The 15,725-nt window shown below is 36.4% G+C and overlaps 1 protein-coding gene across 1 annotated transcript; it reads right to left on the bottom strand.

The window, feature by feature from the left end:
* Nucleotides 1-803: 803 nt before the first annotated feature.
* Nucleotides 804-15,591, bottom strand: LOC132299536 (pleiotropic drug resistance protein 3-like). The gene is made up of 24 exons (XM_059796225.1): nt 14,159-15,591; nt 13,154-13,277; nt 12,733-12,818; nt 11,673-11,757; nt 10,748-10,907; nt 10,570-10,646; nt 9,269-9,322; nt 9,073-9,163; nt 8,543-8,844; nt 8,176-8,457; nt 7,696-8,009; nt 7,403-7,563; nt 7,218-7,321; nt 6,676-6,829; nt 6,466-6,600; nt 6,265-6,338; nt 5,850-6,182; nt 5,474-5,764; nt 4,985-5,068; nt 4,680-4,813; nt 4,105-4,332; nt 3,332-3,503; nt 2,578-2,832; nt 804-1,213 (listed from the first exon to the last, which is right to left on the bottom strand). Exons 2-24 carry the CDS (start codon nt 13,160-13,162, stop codon nt 947-949), a joined length of 3,852 nt encoding a protein of 1,283 aa, XP_059652208.1. The 5' UTR covers nt 13,163-13,277; nt 14,159-15,591; the 3' UTR covers nt 804-946.
* Nucleotides 15,592-15,725: the final 134 nt, after the last annotated feature.

The raw sequence follows: 15,725 nt of genomic DNA, 5'->3' as shown, positions 1-15,725 counted from the left end.
AACACTCTGTACCTTGTCAAGTAACCATCCCACCCTATCCCGTTTAGAACAATTATAGGGGTGGATAAATGATTTGAGGCGAAAATAGGAGGTTAACCCGGACGATTATGAGACTATTATGGGGAAATGTCACCTTGCCCCGTCCCGTTTGTGGTGGTAAATTATACTTTTATCTTTATATTAAAAAAAACATTAAGTACTATCTCCATTCCTTTTTAATTGTCCACCTCGTTAAACGGGACGTTGTGAGTCACAGTATAAGAGGTGGACAATTAAAAAGGGATGGAGATAGTACTTAATGTTTTTTTTAATATAAAGATAAAAGTATAATTTACCACCACAAAGGGGACGTTGTGAGTCACAGTATACGAGGTGGACAATTAAAAAGGGTCGGAGGGAGTAATTATCATATTCCACACTAAATATACTTTTGTTTTGTATTATTCTTATTTGTGAATTTTTATGTATTATTTTGATATTATTATAATAATATTAAGTTTTGAGTTCGAATTGAAAAGTTGAATCTTGCTCTTTATCAGCAATAAGTGAATGAATTATTACCTAATTGAAAATTTGTTTCATTATTTACTTTCGTTAAATTCGTATTATAATTATAAAAATATTATACTAAACCTATCCCCCGCCTCGGCCCGACCAATTTAGTAAACAGTTTTTGAACGGGATGGGAGAGTTATGTCGGTAGTGGGTTGGGGTCCCCTCTCCAAACCCGTTCCGTTGTTATCCTAATCCTGCCCTTGAAGAGAAAAATATAAAAGAGAGAAGCCAAATGACACCATAGATGATTAACAAAAAACAATATGTAAACAAAATTTTAAAGATGCTGGTTGGACTAATTTGTCCAGTTAATCCAAATTGGCAGTCAAATTGCTGGAGAAGATAGTATCTAATCATCAAAATTGCAAACCAGTTACCAACTATACAACATTCATCTCCTCTGGAAGTTAAGCTTTCCTATAAAGTAAGCAAACAGAGAAGCAAGAATTATGGGGTACACAATGAGAACAACAGCAACTATAGGTAATTGATCATGGTGAAATCCAAAGTAATCTTTTAAAAATGCTGCAACAGTTTTGCTTTCTCCAAACACCATAATCTCCTTGTCTATGTCTCCATACTGGGAATTTAGCAAACCATTTAGTGACCAAGATGTAGGGCATAGATAATACAACCAAATCCACCACTTCGGAATTTGCTGCAAGTGGGAAAAAAAAAAAAAAAAATCATAATTGTGTTAGTTTCTCAACACAGACAGTTGCAGTTCCAAAAACCTACCTGTTTGGTTTGTAACTCTAAAAACAGTTCTCAAAAACTCAGAAAATAGAGAACAGTTTTCAGAGAACAATAAAAGACTGTTCTATGAAAACAAACTTTTTCAGAAAATTGAACCAAGCCAAGCAAGCCCAAAGAATTTTTACAGTCTATTAATTGTTGTTTGGCAACACCCTGCAATCTAGGGAAAGTTTTACAACCATTTTAAGTTAGCTCAGTTTTACAGTCTTATATGTAATAATCTTCTTGTCATCAAGAAGTTCAAATTTTTAGTTCATAGAGAATAATATCTTTATCTTTTCATCCATTATCTATGTATAATTTGTGCATATAATTTCTTCATTCTAAACTCTTTCTGAAACAAACTTGCAAATATATATAATCAAGCCACACAAATCAACTTGGAATTCGAAGTCACTGAATCATGTGCTACAAAGTTCAATCACTAGCCTATTGTCCACATCATTACCCTTGAGAAGGTTCATTAATAACCGGAGGAAAAGAAAAAAAATAAACAAAAGGCCTTTGCCTGGTCAGCAGTTTAAGACCTCAATATCAGTGCCATTGTGTTAGTTCAAGTTTCAGAGCAGCACTTTGTGATACATCAACGGTTAGGCTTGACTTGAGTCCTCCTTTTCCAGGTGCCCGCGACAGTGGGACCAATATAATTAAATAAATTTTTTGGGTGTTAAAAGTCACTAGAAGAGATAGGGTTACAAACCAAAATGTGAGAAAGAAATTAGTTACGGCACCTATAAGTGATAAGATTAGAAAGAGTAGACTTAGCTTGTATGGACACATAAACCGAAGACAGATAGATGCACTGGTGAGAAGAGGAAGGTTAATTTGCATAGAGAGTAAGAGGCAGAGAGGGTACCTGGAATTAACATGGGATGGAATCGTTGAAAATGATTTTTAAAAGTTAGATATTAGAGGAGAAATGGCCTGTAATAGAATAGAATGGAAAAAGAGAATTCATGTGGTCGGCCCCATTCTTATGGGATTAAGGTAAGGATGATGATGATCGAAAGGGAAAAAAATGAAGGACAGAATTTTCCATAAAAAATTTTTTTGCAAGCTTTTCTTTGAATGAGTTCCCTATGTCCTGAGTTTTTGTTCTTGCTTGTAAACTGGTAAAGAAAAGTAACCAAACCACCACTGCACAAAGGCTTTTTACTTGCTCTATTATCACCACAAATTAAGCTAGATCAATGTTAATCTAAAAGTTTAGTAGACTTGAGCATAATCCGGGGAAGATCCTATACCAAGCAAAGATTAATGGCTTACCGGATGAGGAATCAGAAATCCAGCAAACAAGTTGAACATTGTGTAAAAGGTTGACTGTAGAATTGCAGCTACTGGAAAGTTCGGTGTCATTGCAACAAGAAGCATTCCAAGATAAGTGAAGCACATCAATGTACATAACATGGTATAAAAGTACCAGAAAACCTTGTAAGCTGACCAGTGATACCCGATCATTGGGTACGTGATGATCACAAATGAAAGTGCCTGGGCAAAGAGATAGGGAATCTCAATTGTCACCTACAAAATCAGGACACATTTAAGCAGGAAGTACTAATAAAATAAAGCTCTTAAAAAATTGTTTGATATTTATTTTAAATGCTTCAAACTGAGAGGGACGTCGGAAGTCTTAGCTCAAATGGTATTAGAGTGGGTGTGTTTGGGTGGCTTTAAGTCTCAAGCTGCTGGTACGGAAGGTGCTACCCCGTGCCCCTGTACTGGTGAGTGAAGAGAGGATGGAGAAAGAGAAATGGATTGCAAAGTTGATCCTCAACTTGCTTTAAGAAATTGTGAAAAATCATAGCACAGCTAAGCTGCTGTCTAGAGGACGGCGTTCCTACATAGAATTATTCACTCCATAAAGCACTACTGTATTTATTTTCTGAATGTCAATCAAGAACCCTCGGCAAGATAACAATTCAGCTTGACCTTGTCAAGCTTTTAAATTATTCGTGAGGTCAATTATTGATCCAATTTTGACCAAATCAAGTATATCACTAAACAAGTTCCCTGGAAATACCTGTGCAAGTGCATAAGCCCATGAAGCATACATCCCAGCAAATCTTTCCCGATACACAACAGATCGCTCTGTTGTCACATAGGGTAAAACAGATGAGGAGTTATTTATGCCCAAGAATATCACAGCAGTGAACATTGAACCAAATGTATTGAACAAACTCTGCTGGTTATTTCTGTCAAAAATGGAGAACAGTGTTAAGACTTCTGTAGAAGTGCCTCCAATAGCAAAATAACATAAACCGAGAACCTACAGATGTAGTCGTTAGTGTTCAATGGATCCATAGACTGCATTTTGTGGTCATTTTTTGTCTAAGAAACAGTAAAAAAAAAAAAAAAAAACACTTTCTATCATTCAGTGAGTGAAATGTCAGACCTGCATTAATCTGAAGGAAGTTTTTCAAAGAATCTTACTTGTGAATCACCGAATCTAACAGATTATAGAACTAACTAGAAACTTTTAAATTTAAATTATGCAATATATTAGATACTAATGCATCAATCCTGGAAAAAGATGTTTCCCATATGTGACCAGCGAAATGACAATATGCTTCCTTTGGACTTGGCGTATGCTTCATTTCCGAGTGTCATTCTACATTATTTCTAACTGTATGGTGCTGGAAAGCATTCCAGAGTGAAGTCAGGGACCAGTGATTGCTTTGAACAATTACTTCGAATCCACTGCCTCAAGCAGGAGCAATAGATATTGACTATATCTGAAAGGTACTAATATAACTTATCATATAAGCAGACCTTAGATCAACTAAATTTACTTACATTTTCTTCCCTTTATCCCAAAACAGCACACCAAAAAGCAAAGATGCAATAAGCGTATGCATGGAGCGCATCAAGTTGTATGAAGGACTTCTCCAATAAGACCAGTGCTGTTTCCATAGGCAGGACTTGAACTGTCCCCAACCATTTTGTGGAAAGCGAGTTGGGAAATGCAACTCCTTTAAACCAGGAGGTGGATCACTCAACCTCTTTACAAGATCTTTATTGTTCCTATAGTCAAAATAACAGAAGAAGAGTCATGTACAGGCCAAATGTTAAGTTGATTTTATTAGATATATAGCGCAAAAGAAAAATTTAGCATGTTTGTCAGTAAATATAACAGAAGAAAAAGAGGACTATAATATAAGAACAATATGGTCGTTCTAAAACCACAGTTTGCCAAATCAGTGGCCCTAAGGCATTAGATTGAACATTTTACAAGTTCTCTACCAGGCGAGCAGCCTGTTTTAATGTATCGACGAATGTGATTGTACTGGAAGACATAATGTGACTGTTAGCATGCAGATGGTTAACATCTTCATTGTTCATATGATAGAAGTGATTGGAAGTTAACTCACTCATATAAAGCAGAATTCTTGTATATCTGGGCAAAATCTACACGAAGTTCAGCTTCCGCGGACGCAGAAGTGACCTCTAACATCCATGTTGCTGGATTGTAATTATTTCTGATCTTTGGCACGCCTGAGATACCCTGTTAAAGAAACATGGTTAAATGGAAATACTAATTAACAATACTTTATTTTCTAGAAAATTAGATGCAAGAAGCATATTCTAAATAATAAGGAAAGATTAAAAAAGAAAAAGAAAAAAGAATTAAGTAAAAAAAAAATTAACTGGTGCGCAGATTGCTACGCAAACTAACCTCAAAATATTCAATGATGTTACTTGAATCCCGACCCAATGGTCCAGAATAGATCATATGTCCACCAGTCTTCAAAAGAATTAACTACAATGAATGCAAAAGGAGGTGTTGGACAATAGCTCCTTAAATTTAAGTCACAAATATGAAATTGCATCAAAGAAGTTTTTTAAACTGCATTTTCTAATATCTATATAATCTACTGCTGTTATTTGTTAAATACAGGAATGGATCTGAAAGATTAGGTGGTAAGGCACATCCAACATCATCAAACTGTAGGAATTTTATCGCTCAGGTGTAGACAAACTTAATTTAACTACTGTCCTTGGAACATTCCAATATGAAGCAGTTGGCAGTGATCCGAAATTAAATCGACATCGTCAAATGCTTTAGGTAATTTCCTAAGCCAAGTAACTAACTAAAATTCAGTACCAAAATTAACTTTTCGGTTCCAAATTTTCCCTTGAAATAGTTGATTAGTAGTTTTACTACCTCATCAAATGCTTCAAATATGTCAATACTTGGTTGGTGGATGGTGCAGACAATTGTTCTTCCTGTATCAACCACATTCTTCACAGCCCGCATGACAATTGCAGCTGCTCTTGCATCTAATCCAGATGTTGGTTCATCCATGAAAACAATAGAGGGGTTAGCGACAAGCTCCACAGCTATTGTGAGCCGCTTACGTTGCTCAGTTGATAGACCACTAACACCGGGCATGCCAACCAATGCATCTTTGATTCCATCAAGCTCAATTGTCTCAAGGACTTCTTTTGCAAATTCCTATGAAGACATGCCAAAGCAATTTAATTTAAATGATAGAAATGAAATGGATGCAAACCTTGACTTCTACCGATATACGTCTTACATATTTAGTTTTTGAATCAATCTGAGGATGCAAACGCAGCCAAGCAGAATATAAAACTGATTCTTCTACTGTAAGTTGGGGAGAATGTATGTCAGTTTGCTCACAGTAACCCGAAATCCTAGCAAATGTCTCTTGAACTCTAGGATACCCTCCGATTTTAATTTCTCCTTCGACAGTGCCACTAGTTTTTCTTCCAGAAAGAACATCCAGAAGAGTTGTTTTCCCAGCACCACTGACACCCATTAATGCTGTAAGAACACCAGGCCTGAATGCACCCGTAATGTCACAAAGAAGTTGGAGTTTTTTCTGAGTGAAGCCCAGTTCTCGCATTTGCTGAAACCAAAATATGATATAACTACCTAATGTAATCTGAACAGCAATTTAAGATTTATATGATATTGATTTCTGTGATTACCGGAGGGCTGTCAATATAGTATTGCACATCTTGAAACACTACTGTTAGGGGTTCAAAAGGTAAGACCATTCTGCCTACAAAACGAGATAAGACATCCTTAGTTAATTGCAGCAAAAAATTATTTATAACAAATAAGCAGGTGATATAAAGCAAGGCCAGAAGAATTATAAGAACGGGAAAGAAGAGAAAAATATTCCCAACCTTTATGAGGTTCTGTAATAGTCTTAGGATGAGAATTGTCGGAGTTTTCTTCCACACGGGCACTACTAAAGGAATCTCCACTTCCACGTAATTGAGACAGCTTTTCATTTGAGATAATAGTCCGAGAACCAGGAGCTGGATGCATCTTGAAATATGAATAAAGTTTTGCCAATTTTCAAGTTGAATTTTACATTACAAAGATGAACTTACGCTTTAAGAAACTTAAGGCCAAGGTAAAACCAATGTTGAAAATTATTGCAAACCCAAATAAGGCACCAAGTGATATCCAAAAATAGTATTCATTGAAGTTTAGCCCACGGATTTCAAGTGTTTCTTGTCCAATTGTTGTGTTTGTAGTCAACATCTGCATGAAAGAACAAAGACGAGAGTAAGAGAGCAGCGCATAACGACGAGAGTAAGAGAGCAGCGCATAACCATTTCTTCGGATGATTCATTCAAACTATAAATAAAAAATTTCTGTGACATACATTCATAAGTGAATAAGTTCTTGAGAATATGTAATTAGATGCACAATCTAACGAGAACTGTCATTCTTGATTAGTGAAATCGAGAAATGGATTCATATTGCCTGTCCAATTAGTTATACAAATATTGTTGATGACTTGGTGAAGATCAGTGATATAAAATTAAAGAGAGAAATCACTGAAAAAGGTGGTATGTTTAAGTTAGACAGTTGAGTTTCAACGTGTATTTTCTCACACAGACCAATGACCCACATTTTAGACATTCACCTTTTGCCATCGTGGTGCACGAAATTCATTTACAGCAAGGCCTATCTCACCATATGTAAGTGGGCATAACCAGAAACCCCACTTCAACCATGCTGGCATAGAGGCTGCAACCAACAACACAGCTTAAGTTCAATCTTTAGGTCATTATACTTGAATCAAATCGGAAGGAGTTACCGAAAACTTACATTTTGGAATAATGAAACCACCAAATAATAAGACAAATAATATCGACAAACTACCAGCCGTTGTAGAAGCAACCACAGTCTGGCAGACTGATGCCAAGAAACGGAACATGGATAATGATGTTAAGTGCATTGCAAAAAGTAGAATGAACTGCCGGAAAAACCTAGAAGCACAGCCAATGTTAGAAGTTAATTCAACATTTCCAGTTAGTTCAAAAATGTGTGCGTGTCTGAAGAAAAACAAAATCAACTATCCGAGGAATGATAAAGTTAAAGCCTTGTTATGTGACACTCACCTGCCAGCCTCAGGACTGTATCCAATGACATAATAAGTTAGACATGTCCAAATTAGAGCTTCCAACAATGAAAGTGGAACCTTGAGAATGGCGGCTGGAATTGCATAGGCCCAAGCTGGGTAGAAGTACAACTCTTTCTGTTTATGGAATACTGCAAGTCTTGCAACAGTCATTGACAACTCCGGGAATCCATCAACTAGAAGAATGAGGAGAGCATAGAACAGAGCACCCAAGAAATAGTTTGCATGAGCAATATCAATGCTCATCCGAGTTCGCAAAAATACAGTCATCGTGATAGATGCGATTATGACAAGCTGCAAAGAAGACATTCTTCTATTATCAAAGGGCTTAAACACAGAACTGATCACATAAGATCAACAATTTAAGATTAATAGAGCATGAATGAATAAAGTATGAATTTTAGCAGGTAGGGATTTAGAAGTGGTAGTGAAGAAAGAACAAGAAAGTACTGATCACAACCTGAATTGATTTGAATACATAAATAAAAGAATTCCTTCTCATGAGAAGAAATTCCCTTGACATGCATGCTCTAAAGAGTGCCCATTTAGGAAGAGAATACATGCTAAAAGAAATTGCATCCTTATGGTTTTCAGACTTCATGAATGGCTTGGAGAGCTCCTCATCTAGCTTCTTCCCGAAAGGAGATTCCTTGAATTTCCTAGAGAACATATCGACAGAAACAAAACTGTGAGTTTGTTCAGTCCGGTGCCAATATTGGGCTTGATCTTTCATTGATATAACCTGCCAGGATATTAATATTTAAGTTTTACCACCTTGAAGATATAAGAGCACAAAAAGGAACTAAAATGAGTCATGATGAACTTACTTCCTGGAGAAAGTCAGCTACCCCTTTCCTTTCAGGACACCTAAACCCGCAATCATAAAAAAAATCTAAAACATGACTACGATATCCATGATACACAATCTTTCCTTCGGCCATCAGTATAATGTCATCAAATAGTTCAAAGGTTTCCGGTGCTGGCTGAAGAAGTGACACAAGTATAGTAGCATCTGTGATATGTGCCAGCTGTTGGAGGCAAGCGACAATCTGATATGTGGTGGAACTGTCTAATCCATTTGATATTTCATCCATAAACAAAGCTTTTGTGGGACCTACGATCATCTCCCCTGCATGAAACCAATAAAACTGATTCTTCAAGAATATATACAAAATTAAACGATATATATATATATATACACACACACACACACACATATCATAATATTCAGTTCAAGTCCTTGGAATCAAAAGATTGGCAGATATTGCGGATTAATTTCCAATATACCAGTGCCAAGTATGTTGTAGTAGGTGAGTAATACTATCTGCTAATAGTCAGACTTATGCATTCAGACTACCTGTAGTTAATCTTTTCTTCTGACCACCAGAGATACCTCTTCTCATGGCATCTCCCACCATCGTGTCAGCACATATATCGAGTCCAAGAATCTGAAATCATGGCAAAAATGGGGAAATCATCAACAAGCATAGCATTTGTCCGTATGTGACATATAAAGAAGAACCTCATTATCAGTTCTGCTAAAAGAGAGTTACTTTTAAAATGTAGTCTGTCTGAAGGGTTCTCTTCAGTCCTTCAACTGTAATTGCCTGTTAAAACAAAGGATAGTTATAAAATCACAATACGTATGCTCACCAACTCAGTGTTAACCAAGGCCCAAGGTGCACTAAGGCGCTAGAGGTCCTTTGGAGCCTAGGCCCAAGGTGAGGCTCACGCCTCAGTGAAGTGAGGCACACAATTGAAAAATTAAATTACTATTAAAGCATTCAATTTCTATATTAAAGGCACAAGTGTTGTCAAAGGCGCGCTTGGCACACAACGGGCGTAAGTGTTATGCCTGTATGAGCATGGAGCCTAGGCGCACCTTTGACAACACTGCACCAACTGCATACTAGGAATGTTATAAATACCTGTATGTGCTGCACAGTGATTTGCATCAACTAGCATTCCAAATTGCATTCGTTTTGAGTTGAAGTGATTTCAAGTACTCAAAGCCTTTAATGCATCATATTTTTTTGAGGATTGGATTTTTAAGACCAATTAAATTCCCAACAAAAAAGCGTTAGATGCCAGCACGATAATGTGCTTCATTTCGCTTTTTAGATTTATTCATAGTCACTATTACAGTGATTTAGATTCATAGTCACTATTAATGCAACAAATTACCCTTAGATACACCAAAAAATCTGAACCAATTTTAAATATTTCATGGGTTAACAAATTCCAAAACAAAAGACTCAGTTGGAGATCAGCATTATGCTTTGATTCATATCATAAAATTTTGGCATGCACCAATTAAAGAAGTTCCCATCAACAGAATCACGTAGATTTATGAAGCACGTACAACAATCTTGTTTTCTCCTTCAATCTGTAATTTACTCCTAATTAAAATATTATGGAGAACACATTTGTGCTCTATCGGTTACTCTGTTCTGTTTGTGCTGATAGAATAATCAAGAAAAGGTTCTCTCATAGATGATCGGCAATTCTTTATTTTTCAGTTGAATAGCTTGCAAGTTTTCATCGAATCCTTTTTCTGAAGTAGTCCAATATTCTGTCATTATAGTTGGAAATTATAATTATAGAAACTCAAGTAGAAGTTGATTTCAAGCTTCTTGTAAGAAGTAACAAAAAAAGCATGTCATTCAAAGTAGTATTTTTTTAATACATAGCCAAACCTTTGATCAGAAATGCCGCACATACAAAGGAAAATATTCTAATAATCATTTCCAACAAACAACAAATATTCCAGACTATGGCAGATTCTATCCCTTATGAAACATAAAGACAAATCCACAAACATGGAAAGACAGAAGATCAGAGATTCTAAAAGTACCTTCATATAAGTATCTATGTCTGGATCTGGAACAATTCCAGCCTGCTTCTCCCTTCTGCTGACCTCAATCATAATCTCTTTTCAGGCAGAAAACAAGTTAGTTTATTTACGAAAATACCTTAATAAGGTGTCCGCAACTAAAACAATCTGAGTTTTGCCCTCATCAAACTAAGTATACCTGTTCGGCTTCCAACACCCTGGCAGCGGGCTGAAAAATCAAGTGTTTCTCTAACAGTCATCTCAGGGATGTGTAGGTCATACTGGCTAATATAAGCAGATGTTTTCTGGGGGACAAACTCTTCCAGTTTGTATCCGTTGTAAGAAACTTCCCCAGTAACCTGTTAGGAAAACACAGACAAAAACCATGTTAAAGGGTAGGAGATACATATTAAAGTAGCTTCTGATGACTGATTTAAACAAAAGATGAGATTCCATTAAAATTATGTATAATGTTGAAATTACACTAGCAAAAAAAAAAAAAAAAAAAAAAAATAGAAAAAGAAAAAAAAAGTATAATGTTTACTTATACTCACACTGCAAGCACTGTAGTAAAGTATTCAATCGTATTAGGGTGGTAATCTTTTCTACCTTAAATTATTTCAGAAGGTAGAAAAGATTTGGTCAGTGTTTGTAAGCATGTACAAATGGGAGCAACAGAATCCAATTTTTACAAGAAAAGTACCTTTAGATAAAAAAACATGAAAAAGGATACACATATTTTAATATATAAATATACATATAGAAGAGAGAACTTTTATAACGCTGGAATCAAGAATAAGTGACACATTCTTAGCATAATTTGCATGTCAGATGCTTGGGATCATATGCAAGACAGAGACAGTTTAATCCAATTTCTTTTATGAGAAAAAAGTAGTGCTAACTAAACATAGAAAAATGTAAGTAAGATTTGCTCTATAACTAAATCCAATTTCTTTTAAGGTCTAAACAAGTACCCTTTGAGCTTATTTTGTGTATTCAATTGTGCAGATTTGCTCTATAACTTATTTTGCAGTATCATTATCTGATTCAGACTAATGTTTGTATCAGACGATTAGATCTTTCACAAAGTTACAAGAAAATGAAGCATAAAAAACTGGAGAAACCTTGAGAGATTTGTCTAGATTTCCGGAAAGTGCTTTTAGTAAAGTTGTCTTTCCACAACTTGGAGGACCAAGCAGTAGAGTCATTCTGCAAAATGAATAAATAAAATGAAATAATGCGTAAACTATTAAAAAACCAGAACTCTGCCAAAAAAAAAAAAAAAAAAAAAAAAAAAAAAAACTTAATGAAAAGGATTCCATTTTTCTTGCTTAGAGAACTTCAAGAAGAAGAATTTTCCTCTCAGAAACGAAACAGAGAAATAGGAAACCATTTCAAGGCAAACGTCTACTTGTACACACAAAAAAAATAAAGAACTAAATTGGTACTTCTATAGCATAACGAACTTTGGTTGAGAATTTGAGATGAGTAAAACTCCTCAAATATGCAATTTTGATGGATGAAGTTGAACCATGCATACAGAAGTATAAAGGATTAAAATGTCCAACAGTAGCTAAAATTATTCAACTGGATTTAATTTCTCATTTCGAGAAGGGTAAGGATGGACCGAAGAACAACGGACTTTCCAATTTAAAGAAAAAAAATTAGTATTGCCACAGTTAAAGCATAATTAGTCTAATTCCTCGTGATAAAGGAGTTAAAATTGACCTGAGTCACCTAAAAAGCTTTGAACTTTCTGAATTCTATGTGATTAAAAATGATTATCCAATTTAAAGAGAACACATTACTGACCATCAGGCCTGTCATTTTTTATGGTGCAAGATTGTGGTCAGATGGGAAAAACTTGCTGCAAGGGCTGGTGAAATGCCACAAAAACCAATTAGCAAACATTCACTGGTATATGAAGCATTTTGAATCAAGTTAAGGATGCTAATGAGAAAACAGGAAATTAAATATATATATATACATTCACTGGTATATGAAGCATTTTGAATCAAGTTAAGGATGCTACTGAGAAAACAGGAAATTATATATATATATATATATATATATATATATACATATCGTAAGATGAGGCTGTAAGAAGGGACATGATGACCTGCAATTAAAAAATAAACAAATAATAAATAATCGAGTTAATTAAGAAAAGCTTTGATTTCCCACCTTCCAGTTTTTATAATGCCACTGACATCATTGATGATGCTTATCTTAGCCTCTTGCGACTTTAAACCAGGCAGCTTGACAAAGTCCTGTTAAACAAAATGTTCCAAACATTAGAAATTTATAAGCAAAATCAAGGAGCTGCTATCATACTAAAGATTGCTTTTGGATACAATGTATATGAAACATCGAAAAACTTATCAAAATTGCAACCAAATGGCAAGTGAGACGAAAGATATATCATGTTTTCCTTTTGGCAGACTGATTGATTATACACAAAATGTTTATTTCCAACTCGTATAAATTAAAACCCTAAGCTGAACTCAAATGCTCTGCCAGATAATAAATGTCTCATCCCCGAGCAAATATGCATACAATTATTGATTAAGCTTTAAAATTAATTCAAGAAAATGGAAATACTTACGAAAAACATGCCTTTGAGAGAATTCCATAAGGTCGGTAGGGGCTTGCCATGAACTACCTCACACTCTGCTTCCACAACCAGATTCTTATACCTCACCTCCACAGTGGGCAATTTCACACCAACTCTACAAAAATCAGTTCATTTATACATTTCATTAAATAGTCAAATTGATGGTAGATTATGTGTAGAGAAAATTAGAGATGAAACAGTGAGCCATTAGCACATATGAGTTGTTAAAAATTTAAGTAACAATTAAAAGTGTGATTGTACTATAACAAGTCAAAATTCAAGACCATAAACTTCATTGCCTGGTTCAGAGAAGTTGAACCATCAATGCCAGTAAATGTTATACATGGATGACAATACATACAAGTATATGCAGATGTATGTGCACTTCAAGATTCTTATGCATATATACACACACTGTGCACTTCAAGATTCTTATGTACATGCGCGCGCGCGCGCACAGTGATATAGAGTCAATCTCTGTATCTTAAAAATAAGGGAAAAGTGCAAAAAACCCCCTTATACTATTGAGAAACTTGCAATTAACTCCCTAAACTATCAAAATTGCATAAAACCTCCTCAACTATACAAATTTGTTGCAGATCACTCCATCCATCACTGTTCCGGTCGAATCCATCACTGTTTGGGTCGGATCCATCACTGTTCCGGTATACACTATAATTTTAATGACCATAATATCTTTATGAGGTTGAAAAGACACTAAAACCCCTTATTATTGAAACAATTAAACCCAAACACCCTTTAAACACGTCCTTATCCTTATGTCTATATATAAACACACACGTGTAGTTACAAATTACTGTTCATCTTCTCCAAAATTTATGTTCACTGTAGAACTTTATTCAATCATACGAGATCACATTTATCAAAGTTCATCAAGAAGTAATATATACATATAAAGTCAAACTTCTTGAACCAATTAAAGAAATCAAATGTTTCAGTGGAAAAGAATTTTGATCAGTATAAAATTTCTCTTACATTGAAATATGTAGATGGTGAATAATTTGTAAATTTGGTGATTGTACCAATGGTCGTGATCAGAATCATTACACCCATTACCACAATCTACAGACAAGCCAAAAGAATCAAACGCAGAACAATTCAAAGATCCAAACTAGACACTGAGCTTTGAGTCCTAGTCTGTGTCCAAACCTCTCGAAACATCTCCACCATCATTAACCTCATCGATGCCTCTCACCCCTTTGAGCGCGTGACACTTGAGAGAGAAAGAAGAAAGAGAGATGGAGGGCAGTGGTGAGGTGAGACTGGTGGTGGGTGAAATCAAGGGCAGTGGTAAGTGGTGGTGGGTGAAATTGAAGGTGTGGTTTTTTTTTGGGTTGTCTTCAATTAGGTAACAGGCGGAGGTTGGGAAATTGGGTATGGCGGCGTCGATGAGGATGGTGGAGGTTGTAGTATGAAGCTGTTGCTGAGAGCAGTGGTGAGAGTGGTGGTGGGTGAATTGTTGCTGTAGTATGAAGCTCACCGGTATTAATGGAGATAGTTGTGTATTCTCTTGCTCGCCGGCCGCCGGCCGCCGTCCGAAGCCCCCTTGCTCCCCGGCCACAGCCGAGCCCGTCGCTCACCGCTGCACCAGCCGTCGCCCACCACTGCGCCAGTCACGCCGCCGCGAACCGCCATCAGTTCCATCCTCGCTACCTTGCCCACTGCAGTTCCTCATCACAGCCGACCATCGCTTAAAAATTAATAAAAAAGACTACAAATTAAAAATTAGATTAATAATTTTCAATGTTTATAAAAATCAGAATAATTGAGTTACGACATAGTTCGCTTAAATTTTTCTAAATTATTTACTCCCTGCAATCAATATATTGTTGTTTGTAATATCAGTATTTGGATCTTCAACACTAGACATTGTTGAATAACAAACAGTTACAACTAATTCACGTATCACGGTCAATGACCACGCATCTCCATACTCGTGGTCACCGGTAAATTCCACCTCCGGCAACGTAAAAACTCCAACTTATCATGTTCTGCGCCTGCCGGATTTGGGTCGACGACGGGTCTTGTCTGGTTTCATCTTTCTCATCCCCAATTAAGGGTCCGTCCACTATCAGCCCCTAAACCCAAAATCCGATTGGGAAAAAGCTTTGTTGAGTCAAAATGGGATTTGGATGGGACATCTTGCGCCAAACAATCCATCTCGTGTTTTCAGACGAGGTTGCTGCAGGTGTACGCAACGAGGAGAAGGCGCTGGGAAAGGGTACCAAGGCTGAGATCGACGAAGTACCCGAACCGGTGGAGCGCCAGAGATGAGGGGGAGTTGGGGGGTTTTACGGCGGCGCAGGGCAGAGAGGCGGTGGGCGTCGGAGGAGAGGGCTTCGGATCCGAGCTCGTCGTCGTCGCCATCATCCACGGCCGACCATCTATCCCTTCTTCTCTCTCTCTCTCTCTCTCTCTCTCTAAATATATATATGTATATATCAATGCTTGTATAATTCTTCAAACTGTGTCGTTTTAATTGAGGGTAATGTTGTCTTTTGCTTTTCCGGCACCATATTGTTAATTCAAGGGGGTTAAATGC

The sequence above is a fragment of the Cornus florida genome, unplaced genomic scaffold (genome assembly GCF_030987335.1).
Source record: "Cornus florida cultivar Cherokee Brave unplaced genomic scaffold, ASM3098733v1 CherokeeBrave_3.0.0_Hap2_Chr03, whole genome shotgun sequence".
In the NCBI taxonomy this organism is placed as follows: domain Eukaryota; kingdom Viridiplantae; phylum Streptophyta; class Magnoliopsida; order Cornales; family Cornaceae; genus Cornus; species Cornus florida.
The sequence above is the reverse complement of the archived record's forward strand: the minus strand, read 5'-3'. Positions and strand labels throughout refer to the sequence as shown.

What these genes read in the sequence shown, in the direction of transcription:
- LOC132299536 (XM_059796225.1), bottom strand. An exon ending in AGACAGACTACATTTTAAAA is followed by an intron (nt 9,164 to 9,268) that starts GTAACTCTCTTT and finishes CCATGATTTCAG; the next exon opens with ATTCTTGGACTCGATATATG. An exon ending in ATGTATTCAAATCAATTCAG is followed by an intron (nt 8,010 to 8,175) that starts GTTGTGATCAGT and finishes TCTTCTTTGCAG; the next exon opens with CTTGTCATAATCGCATCTAT.